This window comes from Dermochelys coriacea, chromosome 1 (genome assembly GCF_009764565.3).
Source record: "Dermochelys coriacea isolate rDerCor1 chromosome 1, rDerCor1.pri.v4, whole genome shotgun sequence".
NCBI lineage: Eukaryota > Metazoa > Chordata > Testudines > Dermochelyidae > Dermochelys > Dermochelys coriacea.
This window is the reverse complement of record NC_050068.2, coordinates 268,716,498-268,728,724: the sequence shown is the minus strand read 5'-3', so window position 1 is coordinate 268,728,724 and position 12,227 is coordinate 268,716,498. Positions and strand designations below refer to the sequence as shown.

Below are 12,227 nucleotides of genomic sequence, written 5' to 3'. Positions count from 1 at the left end.
GGTGTTCTGTGAGAAGAAGCTTGCCTAGGGACAACTATTGTGATAGTAGATGCCAAAACATTAGTATAAAGTCTCATAAAACTGTTGATAGACTGATGAGGACAATTTTTTCCCTCAGGTCTGCCTGATGGAAGCTTAATGGTTCTTCTTTGAGTGATATACCTATAGGTGCTCCACTTGTAGGCATGGCAGCGCCCCCTGCACTTGGGATTGGAGATCTTCATCAGCAGTGCCTGTCGGACCTCCCCCATCTCGCAGGATGTATATGTAGTGCTGTGCTGTCCAACTGCCCCCAGTTCCTTCTCTGCCGTCTTTGGTCTGGGACGGAATCCGCAACAGAGCCTACTTATCCTGTTCCTTCAGTAGATAGTGCGTTACTTGTTAGTTGTAGTGTAGTTAGTATTTTCTTCTTTTCCTTCTCTTTTCTTCTATCTAAATTTTTTTTAAAAATAAATTGTTGTAACTTTACCTTTACAGTTATTTCATAGTTTAGGTTTTTGTTTCTCTGCTTCTCATCCTTCCCACCCAGGAAGCTTTTTTCTCCCTCACATTTATGCCCAGATCCCCAGGTTTAAGAGGTGTGTTTCTTGCGTGGTCGCCTTCCCAGTACCAGACGGCCACCTGCAGTGTATTCACTGTCTGGGGAGGGACACGTCCCACAAAATGTTCCCACTGCCCTGGCCTGATAGCCAGATCCAGAAAACCAGGAAATTCAGTTAAAATTTCTCCTCATGGAGAAATCACTACAACCGGCATCAGACCCAAGCCCAGACTTTCCTCCTGTGAGGCCCTCGCGCTCTGCCAGATCATCTGCCCCAATACTCATTCCCTGCGTCCCTTTGAGAGAAAGTCATCACTTTCTTGCTTGGATTGAAAGAAATGGGCTCCCTCCTCACACTTTGAGGCACAGCCTGCCAGAACACCATCCACTGAGAAGTCAGTTGCTTCAATATCATCTGACAGGGGACGTAGCTCTAGGGCCCGTCCAAGTACTTCTCCTACCGAAATGAAAAAAACCATCTTGCAGCTCTGAAGACCGAGACAGGCCACTTTATACTAATGTCCACACTGGCAAAGTCATTGGCACCGGCCAAGCCTCTTGCTCCATCTACTGACTCTTCAGGGGAGCACATCCCTCCTTCAGCATTGAGTCGCACTTCGGCATCGATGATGCTTTTTCCCCTGCCACAAGACTTCAGATATCCTAAAAACCTGCTGGTATCTGACATTCCTGAGTTTCCTCTCCTTAGATGTGACCTTCTCCCACTTCCACCTTTCTCTCCAGACTCACGATGCTCCCTTCCTTTCTCCCCCAATGATGGCACCTCCCTTCTCCAGTGATGAGGAGGAAGAAGACGAGAAGGAGGAAGGCTCCATTGCACCCTCATCTGTCAGACAAGTTCCACCTACCTACCCCTCACTACACACAATCTACATCTGGTCCACAATCTTGGTACGGACCACCATGGATGCAACCACATGTTCCATTCCCTTACACTGGTCATATTGGGACTTTTGGGCTATGTACTGGGCACAGTCTGGGAAACCTCTCATGGAGCAAAACCAGAGACCTACACCTCTCCCTTCTTCATGGTCTCTTGCCTTCTGGAGGCTGAACCTCAGCCAGTACTGACTGAGGAAGAACAGGAGGAGGAACAGAAGGAGGAAGCTACACCAACATGACATTTCTTTTCCTCTTCCCCAGACGAGGCTATCGTACCCCCACCTTCTATGACTGCTGACAACTTCAAACATTTTTAAGAGTTATTCCACAGGATTTCAGACTCTCTTCAGATTCCTTTTGGAGGAAGTCAGCAACAAGCAGCAAAAGCTACTTGGTAGTCTGCACACATCCTCTTCTTCCAAGATCTCACTACCAATAAATGAGGCTCTTCTCAACACCACAGAAGTGCTCTGGCAGCATCCATCAGCCCTCTGACTTTCAAACGTGCCAACAAAAAATACTATGTTCCATCAAAAAATGCAGAATTTCTATTCTCGTAGCCCACCCCAATTCTCTGGTAGTCAGTGTGGTGCAAGAGAAAGAGACCATCGATACCAATACCAGTCTAGCCATCCAGACAGAGATTGGAAATGCTTAGACTTATTTGGATGCAAGGTGTATTCATCAGCCATGCTTCAATTTTGAATTTTGTACTACGAGCTCTGATGGCTAAATACAGTGACAGTAGAACCTCAGAATTATGAACACCTCAGGAATGGAGGTTGTTCATAACTCTGACATGTTCGTAACTCTGAACAAAATATGGTGGTTGTTTCAAAAGTTTACAACTGAACATTGACTTAATACAGCTTCGAAGCTTGACTATGCAGAAGAAAAATGCTGCTTTCCCTTTGTTTTTTTTAGTAGTTTACATTTAACACAACTGTACTGTATTAGCCTCTTTTTTTTTTTTTTGGTCTCTACTGCTGCTTGACTGCGTACTTCCAGTTCTAAATGAGGTGTGTGGTTGACTGTCAGTTCATAACTCTGGTATTCATAAATCTGAAATTCTACTGTACTTTTTTTTTCTCTCCTGCTGGTAATAGCTCACCTTACCTGATCACTCTAATTACAGTGTGTATGGTAACACCCATTGTTTCATGTTCTCTGTGTATATAAATCTCCCCACTGTATTTTCCACTACATGCATCCAATGAAGTGAGCTGTAGCTCACAAAAGCTTATGCTCAAATAAATTTTGTTAGTCTCTAAGGTGCCACAAGTACTCCTTTTCTTTTTGCGGATACAGACTGACACGACTGCTATTCTGAATACTGTACTTAAATTATTCCAAGTTGGAGGAACTCTGTTGTGACCTTCTGGAGGTCAAGAAAGAGCAATTTCAGACCCTAATATCTGAGAGATGCTTCCTAGCACATACAAACATAAAGGCCGCATTAGACTTTGCAGATATTGCTGCCCGCTCCATTGCAACTGGAGTGGTTGTAAGGCATTCTTCATGGCTCCATCTCTCTGGCTTTCCTAAGGATGTACAAACCTCTGTGGAAAACTTACCTTTGAGGGTGAAAAAGTATTCTCGGTGCACACAGATGATTCCCTGCACTCACTCAAAGGTTCCCAAACTACTCTCCAGGCCTTCAGCATCTACATGCCAGTGCCGAAAAGATGCCCGGGGAAGTATCATCTTCCTCCCCCCTCCCCACCCCGCTGCCACTGTGATCACGACCACAGCAGTATACTCCTCAATGGCATTTTTATGACATCCAGCACTGAAAACAAAGGCCTCCCTCCAAACTTAGCACTCCGCAGTGGGCTACATCTCGTGCATACCCACCTTCTTTGACGACCGACTAGCTCTGTTTTTCCTATCATGGAGACTAATCATTTTGGACAAGTGGGTTCTAAAGATAGTCAAGGAAGAATACTCCATCCTCTTCCTATCCTGTGCTGCCGCCCCCTCATCCCGATCCCTCTTCAGGGACCCCTTGCACAAACTCCACAATAGACAACCCCCTACTGCAATTAGAGTACATTGCACATGTTCACTATCCACCTCGATAGCTTTGCTCAGTAATGTCCCCATTGCTGACATTTGCAAAGCTGCTACATGGGCATCAACCGACACTTTTGCCCATCACTATGCTATTATGCATGATGCAGACACTCTCCTAGGACATGCTGTCTTATCATCAGCAGTAAATGTTGCTCTGAAACCCCAGTCTTCCAATTAGGGGCACTGCTTTCTTGTCACCTATAAGTGGAGCACCCATTGTGACATCACTCTAAGAAGAAGAAAAGATTACTCACCCTGTGCAGTAACTGAGATTCTTTGAAATGTGTGTCCCTGTGGGTGCTCCACTAGCTATCCTCCTGCCCTCTGCTTCAGAGCCGAAAACACAAAGTTCTGCGGCAGAGAAAGAACTGGGAGCAGTCAGACTGAACAGCACTATATATTTAGGTCCTGCTCACAGAGCAAGAGTGGGGAGGTGCGCATGTGCAGTCCAATGAGCACTGCTGATGAAGATCTCCAATCCCAGGTGTAGGGGGTGCTGCCGCACCTACAAGTGGAGAACCCACAGTTACTGCACAGGATAAGTAACCTTCTCTTCAATCAGCCTCAAAGCTCTCTAGAATGAGGCACTATTATTCAACTTTCTTGACTACCTTAAGGTGGCCATGAAATTGCTGCAGTGGCTGCAGCTGGGTGTTCAAGTAAGAATCCCTAGGGTAAGCTTTAAAGTCCATCCTAACCAATGACCCCTCCACTAATCCCCAAATACCTTTACCCTACAGCTGCTCACAGCATAATGATTAATACACAAGGCATCCCCCTCATTCATCCTTTATAAATAATTAACCTGTGGATCTCTCACCTCCACTCCCCCTTCCCAATGACATTATCTCCTCCTCCTCATTACTAAATACAGTACTCCCTGGTACTCATAGAGCAGTCCTGCCTATAGGAGTGAGATTGTCCAAAGGACTGACTCCTATGGATCCTGGCCCAACTAATAATGGGGAAAAGGTCTATGGTATCTGGCAGTTCTGTAGTCCTACCTTGGCTGATCAACATTCACCAGCACAAATGATGAGCTCCTCAAACCCTTTTTACATATCACCTTCCCCCTTCCCACCAACCCAGATATCCCCCTTTGAGAAATAAATCATCTTCCTCCCCAAAGGACCCTATCCCTCTGCATTACCCAGTTCATTGCCCATATCTAAATGCAATTCCTTTCTGCAGAAATCAGACTTCCAACAATCCCTCCCAAACATCTTTCCTGGAAGGAGAAACTGGGCCAGGTGAATAGGAAGAGAAGCCATTCTAACTTCCTTACAATCCTGGTGGGCTGTATCAGTGGGGCCTGTTTTAAAATGTTGAATAGAGGCTTCAGGCCAAATCCGCTCATGTAAAACTTCCATGGGAGATTTTGTTAAAGAAGGATTTAGGACCTGATCCTGCAAAGGGCTGAGTATTTTCAAACCTCCCTGAAACCAATGGAATTAAGGATACTCAGCACCATCCTCCTTAAACATGTATTTCAGAGCAATATTTCCAACTCTTTCAGTACATTTTATAAAACATCTTTGGTTAGACTGTGCACATAACAGATGACCCTTTGTTGGAGTCAGGGGAAGCTCAGGGAGAGACTGTGCATCAGGAGGTATAATCCCTCACCCACGTTTTCCAGCCTGCAGGAGGAGTACACACACAACATCTTTAGGATGATGTAGCATGCTCCCCTTTTGATGATAACCGAGCCCCACCCCTACCTGTCCCCTGAAGCCGGGATGCATAGCTAAAACACTCATTGCCTTACTTTGAGCACAGGGACTGCAGTTGTTCTTCCCCTTGTATGGGGTATGTAATCAAAAGAGGCTTCTTGTGCACCCTCGCCTCATAGCAGGGCCAAGGAGAACCTAGTCCCTGAAGAAACCTTTATAGTGTTTTTTTCACCTCCTTTTTGTTTTTCCTGAGCTAATTGATGAAGTCAGTTTCGAAATTTTGCATAGTCTTTTAAAATTCTCTTTCTTGTCCTGTCACACTTAGCAGCCCATTGTATTGTCCTGTTCTTTTTTTCTTTTATTGACGTATATGCCTGTACTTTTTGCTTCATCATTGAATTAACTTTTTATAGATCAAAAGGCCATTTTTATGACTCAATTCATTTTAGAGTATATTAGTGTTGAGGTTTTGAGAACAGAAGATGAATCATCTGTTAAAAATAATATAGTCATGTACAGTCAGGTGCCCAGTGAAATTTTAAAGAATAATGCTAGGAAAGTCCATTTTAAATTCAAAAGTGATTTCTAAATATAATACCTTATGGCTGAATGCAGTTAAACAATAGCTTTAAAACTGATCTAGTTCATATAGACTAGGTGGTCTCACATTAATTGGTGGCAGGGCTAGGGGTACTGGCATCACCTTCTTACAAGATCCACAGAGATTAACTTGGAACTGTAATATAACCTGGGGCACTCTCTTCTCCATTAGAGCAATAGTGGGCAATCTGCAGCCCACAGGTTGCCCACCACTGCTTTACAGCCCTCCATTGTGTGTGGGGGGGGAGGGGGTTGGAGGGGGATTGAGGATAATTGTAGCCAGTGGGATTCCCTGGCACCATGGCTCTATTGGAGCCACACTACTGAATGGTGGGCAGAAGGAATCAAAGTTCAAGAGCTGGCACAAAGACATGAATGGGGCAGATGGTCCTGGTGTTCTGGCATCCAGTGGATACGCCAAAGTCCCCAGGTTTGAGGGGTACAGAGTGATCAAAGAGAAACTCTATGAAGGGATCTTGCTGAGGTTTTCTCCCCCTTACCTGTTTCCATGGGTTTTATGTAAGAAGAGGTCATTTTGGCCTCAAACCTATTTATGTGCTGCAAATATTTGCAATTTATTCTTCCATTGTGGTTGCGAAACCTGTGTGACAATTTAAGAGGTCTCAGTTTATTCCTACTATAATATTAAAAAGCTATTTACTTAAGAAATATTGTTTTTATCTTTGCCAGGTCCCATTTGATGTTACTTTGCAGTCAATAAAGAATTTGGAGAAAATGTTTGATCCTGCTAATGGATGTTCAATAGCAGGAGGAAGCCTTTTCAACTGGATTGTATCTCTGCTCCCTTGAATTTTCTTTCTGTAGTAACTATATTTCATAGTTTTTAAGGTCAAATTGTGTTCCTACTTAAGCCAATGGGAATTTTGCCATTGACATTAAAGGGACCAAGATCTGGCCCCTAATGATTTGTGTAGTTTTTAGTACATTTTGGAAATGTCAACTTATTTTTTTTAAATAAAAAATAAAAGGTAACTTTCCTTCTTCCATATGTTTCTTAAATGAAATTGTCTTTTTCAGGAATTAATGTTTTTATTTGAACTTTTTCAGTAAAAGATTTAGAATGTAAGCAATTCAGTCCTAAATAAGTGAATCTGTATTTTGCTGGGGTTTCTCCTTTTCAGAAAGCTCATGTTGATTAAAAAATGTGAATAGGCCAAAAAGACTGCCCTTGAGACACTGCAGGCCTTGTAGCCTCCTAATATTCAAACATAAACTATGGATTTTTCCATAAAGCATCTGTTATATGCTAAACTTTACCGTACCAGCACATTTTTAACTGCTTTTGCAGTTAGTCAAGGGTGCTTCTATTGATGATCTTCATTGAGAAACCACTGCACTGGACTCCTTCTTTCACAATTTCATTGCTTTTAAATTACAATTTCAGATTCCTCTGTCTTTGTTAAAGGAAGAAAAACTCTTACATACTGCTGACAGTGAAACTGATTTGTTAGAAAGTGGTGTATTTAGATGTCTTCATATAATTCTGAAGAGAGAATCTGTAAACAGGCAAATTTAAAAGCTACATAAGTATAGTACAAAGGCATTGAATCTTTCATACAATATTCTAAAATACTTAACAAAATAACATTGAAAATATATATAAATGCTAAGTGTAGTTATTGTTTGAAAATTCGGACAAACATTAACTAAAGTATCATAAAAACATTCTTCTAAGGAAGGAAGTGTTGTTATCCCAACTTTACAGATGGAGAAATAGACACAGAAAAATGAAGTTGCTTGACCAAGACCACATAGTAAGTCACTGTGAGATCCAAGATTAGAATTTGGGAGTTTCTAGTACCTAGCCATTGCTCAAGCTATGAGACCAGTTTGCCTCAAAACCATTGCTAATTACGGTAATTCAGACAACAAGCAATACAAATAACCGAAAGGATCAGGGGGATGTCTGGGGGAATAAGCTGAGTTGTACCTGGTGATTAGAGTTTGAGACTGGGAGTCAGAAATCCTGGGTTCTAGTCTGCCTCCTGTGTGTGACTATAAACACTTACGGTGAAATCCTGGCCCCATTAAATGGCAAAACTCTCATTGACTTCACTGAGGCACTGTATCTCTGTGCCTCAGTTAACCAAATGATGAAATAGATATAATGATATCTATTATATCTATAAAATACATATCTATTAAATACATTTAATAATGAAATAGATATGATGATACTTAAAGGTGATCTGTAAAGGAAAAAAGAGGGTTGTGGTCCTTTTTGCTTTATTATATATAAAGGATGACTGAAAATATTTTAGTTATGTTTTGCTTTTATTATAAGAGATGTGTGTGTGGAGGGGGTGTTTATTTTTACATTATTCAGATGTTGTCTATGTTGTTTTTCCTATAACACTATGGATAAGAGGAGTACTACTAGGATTATCACATCAGAGGAACCAAGAAAGTGAAACTTGAGTAACTAATTAGGGAATGTATTTTTAGTGAGATTGTTTAAAACTCTCTTATAATTCATATTTAACTCAAAAACCTAACATAGTTGGGAGAAAAGATTCACAACCACTACCCCTTCAATTAAAGGCTGAGAATGCTCCATCTACACTTCCACCGTCTTCCAGGAAGACCCCCAACTCTCACAGGGAAGACAAAAATTTACATTCCTCATACTTCTTTTATAAAAGAAGTAGAAAAACAACATATTTGGAAAAATCTTTCAGACTTCCTAAAAACCAAAAAAAAGGCACATACCTCATTTTTTCTTTTTCTTTATTCTTTTTTCTTTTTGAAGGTCACCTTGAAGTATATCAGAGGGTTTTCATGAGGCTTAATTAATATTTGTAAAGCACTTTGAGAGCATCAGATGAAAAGTGCTATATAAGTAAAAAGTTTTTTATTACAGAGGAGATAACTCTTCAGTGCCGTCAATCTGGACGCTGCCACCACTATTACATTTATTTTAAAAGAGAAATGTTCAATAGAATTCTTTTCACATTCATATTTAAATATTTTATTCTTTTAAAGTTATTTTTGTTGAAATAATAATTTTGTCCTACCGTTTCTCCTTAGCACTTCAATAGAATGGTAATGCTGAAATTTTGACATCACTGTATTCATAGCAGCAGATTTTACTTTCATAAACACAGGATTAAGAATTCATTGCTGGTTTCAGAAAGTAGCATTGGAGGCAACATTTTTATTTAGCATATAATTAAATTCTTTAGTTAACAATCTGCTTGTAAGGAAGAAAGCTCGTATTTAAACACATTTTCAACAATTTCATAGAGTAAAACATAAAATTAATTGCAAAGTAAATTGCTTCTTGTTTTCTGTAGCATAGGAATTTGGGTGGGTTTTTTGTCCCCTACCATTGAATGAAGACTAGGGTTTTCAGTCTGTTAGACTCAGATAAGCCTCTGTTAGCACCATTACTCAAATCTCCGCAATATGCTCTCCCTCAATCCTCCCCAAAATATTATGAGTGGAGGGGACCATGTCTTGTTTGATTCCAGAGTTTGAAGACTAACGGATGGAAAAGGCATCACCCAGGCCTTTTGTAGTGAGCGTCCAATCCATGCAAGGATCATCCCTTTCCTGCAGTGCAGGGGTGGAATTAGTTACTTCTATGACAGCTCTGAAATACCTTCATGTATCAAGTTGGACACCTAGCCATAGAGACTCCAACAATTAATGGACAGTGGCCAAATTTTGGCCAAAATATTTCTGTGCTTCAATTCCCCTTCTGTAAAATGGGGTTAATAATACTCCCCTATCTCACAGGGGTTCTGTGAAGATAAATTCATTACTATTGTGAGAGGCAATAGTAAGGAAATAACATACTCCATATTCAGTGCAGTGCTTGGATGGCGTGCAGTAAATTGGGGAAGGGGCCAGACACTGAATGATGAGGATAGACAGAAACATTAAACAGCTGCTTCATTCAATGACTCGGATGTCCTGAGGAAAAAATAATCTGTGATTATGTAATTAAAGATTGTGTCAGCATGCACCAGGGGGACTAAGTAAGCTTTATTTTCACAATTCTGAAATTTTGAACTCTTGACTTTGCAACCTTAATGTCTTTTTACCATAGTTTTCTTGTATGTAATGCATGTGTACATTAATAATGAAGGCCTGCATGGGATCTGCCACACCTCCACAAATACTTAGCTACTTGTAAGTACTTGTAAGTACTTCAGGTTTCATTTCATAAATTTTGTGAAGTGAAAATTGGTTGTTTCACACAGTTTTCTTCAAGTGTATGTGATTATTGTGTGAAAGTTGTGTGGAGTCCCTTCTGACTCCAATTCTAGTTACTTTTCATCTGCTTAGCACTAGGAAAGTATCCTCTTTCTTGGAGAAATTATCATCTTGTAGGACTGCCCATAGATTAGCCTCACTGTACCTCAGTTTCCCCGTCTTTAATAGGGATAAAAGTACTTCCCCAACTCAGAGGGGTTTTATGAGACAATCCATTAACATCACAAAATGTTTTCAAATCCTTGAATGGAAGATGCTCTGGAATGCAAATTACTATATAAAGAGACAGTATTAAAGAGAGAATATTTGTTGCCTAATCCTTTTTTCAGTCAAATAAGAAAAGAAATATTTTTCTTAAGTAGAATAATGATGGGGCTAGGATTAATTTGCAGAATTACAAGATAATAAACCAAATGAACTAGGAAAGCGAAGAGCTCCATTTATGTTTGCCAAATATGTTCTTTGAATTAAGCTACTAAATGCATCTGATGAAAGAAGAGAAAATATGCAGCATAGGTTGCTCTGTAAAACAAAAGTAAGATAAAGAAAGCAAGTGAAAGAGTCCAGAGGCAAGTACTGAAATCTAATATTTACCAAAGCAATTTTAGTGTTCAGCCTTTGAACTCCAAAGATAACTCATTCATATCACTAGTCAGCCTGAATTAAGATTCCACTTACAGGCAAATAGAAATTTATAATATATATGCAACAAAATACAGCAAAAATCTCAATGGGAGACACTGGAAAGAAATGGAATGTCCTGGTTATAATTTCTTCAGAACAATAAGGGCCAGATTCCTTAGTCCAACTGAACTGTCCACAGTATAAGTGTAGAGGAGTGGGGGTTGAAAGGTGCTCAAGGGTGACTTTAAGTCAGGGATTTCCCCAACCCTCCCCCCCCAGTTTTGTGAACTATTTACATGCAGTGTTGCCAATTTAGTGATTGTTTGGAAATTTGAATTGAAATTGAAACATTAATACACACTTTAAAAGCATATAAAGTGTATGATAAAATACGTGTATCTGAAAAAGTATAATAGATTTGAAAAGTATGAACATAGATTAGTTTCCTTATACAGCTGTTTTTATGACAATGTCAGTGCATTCATTTTGGTGATGTTGGCCAACCTAATAATTTTAAATTATGATTTGTAAGGAAAGTCTAAATGAGGTCTGCCTAACAGCTAGTGATGAGTTGGGGACTGGGAGGAAAGGCTTCAGGACCAGATTGTATTTACATTCACACCTAAGCTACCTAGGTATCCAGCAAACAGAGTTGTGTTGCCCAAGTGATTTTGGCTGGGGTTGGGTTACAAATCACTTGAATGTGGGGATGAGGCAGGGAATTAAATGTTGTTGTTCTTATTGTATGAGTAAAGGGCAGTAGAACTGTACTTAGCCTGTGCTGATTGAGGGCATCAAGAGAGAGGGTGGGGACAGGTGTTTAGCTTGATGGTCTGCCTGAGTCACAAGTACTATTTGATCTGCCCCTCTCTGCTGTTTAAAGATGGAGCTCATTAGGCTCCATAAATAGTCTTTTGTTTTGTTAAGGGACCACTATAGCTCAAATCACTGATAATCAGGTCTAAGTGGTCAGACCTGCTGTGGGACAGTGTTTCAGTGGAAGAGACGGCCCAGCCTGCAGTAGCAGTGAGGTTTCCCCACTGAGAATTCAGCTGAAATCACTGAGAGCTGGGTGGAACCTCAAGAGACCAATTTGCAGAGATCACAGTGGCAGGTGGCAGCAGAAGGTGACGGCGCAGGGCCATTGGCAACAGAACGATGGAGTGAATGGTGGCTCAATGAACAACAGTGGCCAGAGCGAACAGTGAGCAGCTGGAGGAACAAGCAAGGTGCCTTCTTGCCCCCACCTGGGAGGTGAACTCATGTGAGAGCACCTCTGAACTCTGAGTCTCCACTGACCAAGGACAACACCAGTTAGTGTTAATGAGGCTGTTAAGAATGCTGGAGACACAACACAATTCATGGCTGTGGCATCATACTTTCTATTTAAGCAAGAGATACCACACACTACAAACTGGAGGCTGATGTTAAGTGCATTGACACTTGTTCATCCTGAAGTTGAACACTGGTTCTGAACAAGACCAGCAAATGCTCACTATCTTTCTGCAAGAAGCTCAACTGACTGGCTAGAAGCATGTGATGAAACAGTGAAAGACTCAACAGTTAAAAAAAGT

General features: G+C 40.8%; 1 protein-coding gene and 1 long non-coding RNA gene across 5 annotated transcripts in view; one reads left to right on the top strand and one right to left on the bottom strand.

Moving 5' to 3' along the window:
- Positions 1–6,793, top strand: part of CFAP54 (cilia and flagella associated protein 54) — a 184,614-nt gene extending 177,821 nt beyond the window's left edge. For 2 of the 4 annotated variants that reach the window (XM_038387605.2, XM_043491960.1), the window contains exon 66: positions 6,481–6,792. In XM_038387605.2, coding sequence (XP_038243533.1) covers positions 6,481–6,600 — 120 coding nt within the window. In that variant the 3' untranslated portion in view covers positions 6,601–6,792. Of the gene's footprint in view, positions 1–6,480 lie in introns of all 4 variants that reach the window. The other 2 variants (XM_038387606.2, XM_038387607.2) reach the window with 2 other exon arrangements.
- On the bottom strand, positions 5,552–8,432 carry LOC122455692. Its single transcript, XR_006274092.1, has 2 exons — positions 7,990–8,432; positions 5,552–7,925 (listed from the first exon to the last, which is right to left on the bottom strand). It is a non-coding gene; the product is annotated as an uncharacterized LOC122455692 (long non-coding RNA).
- Positions 8,433–12,227: the final 3,795 nt, after the last annotated feature.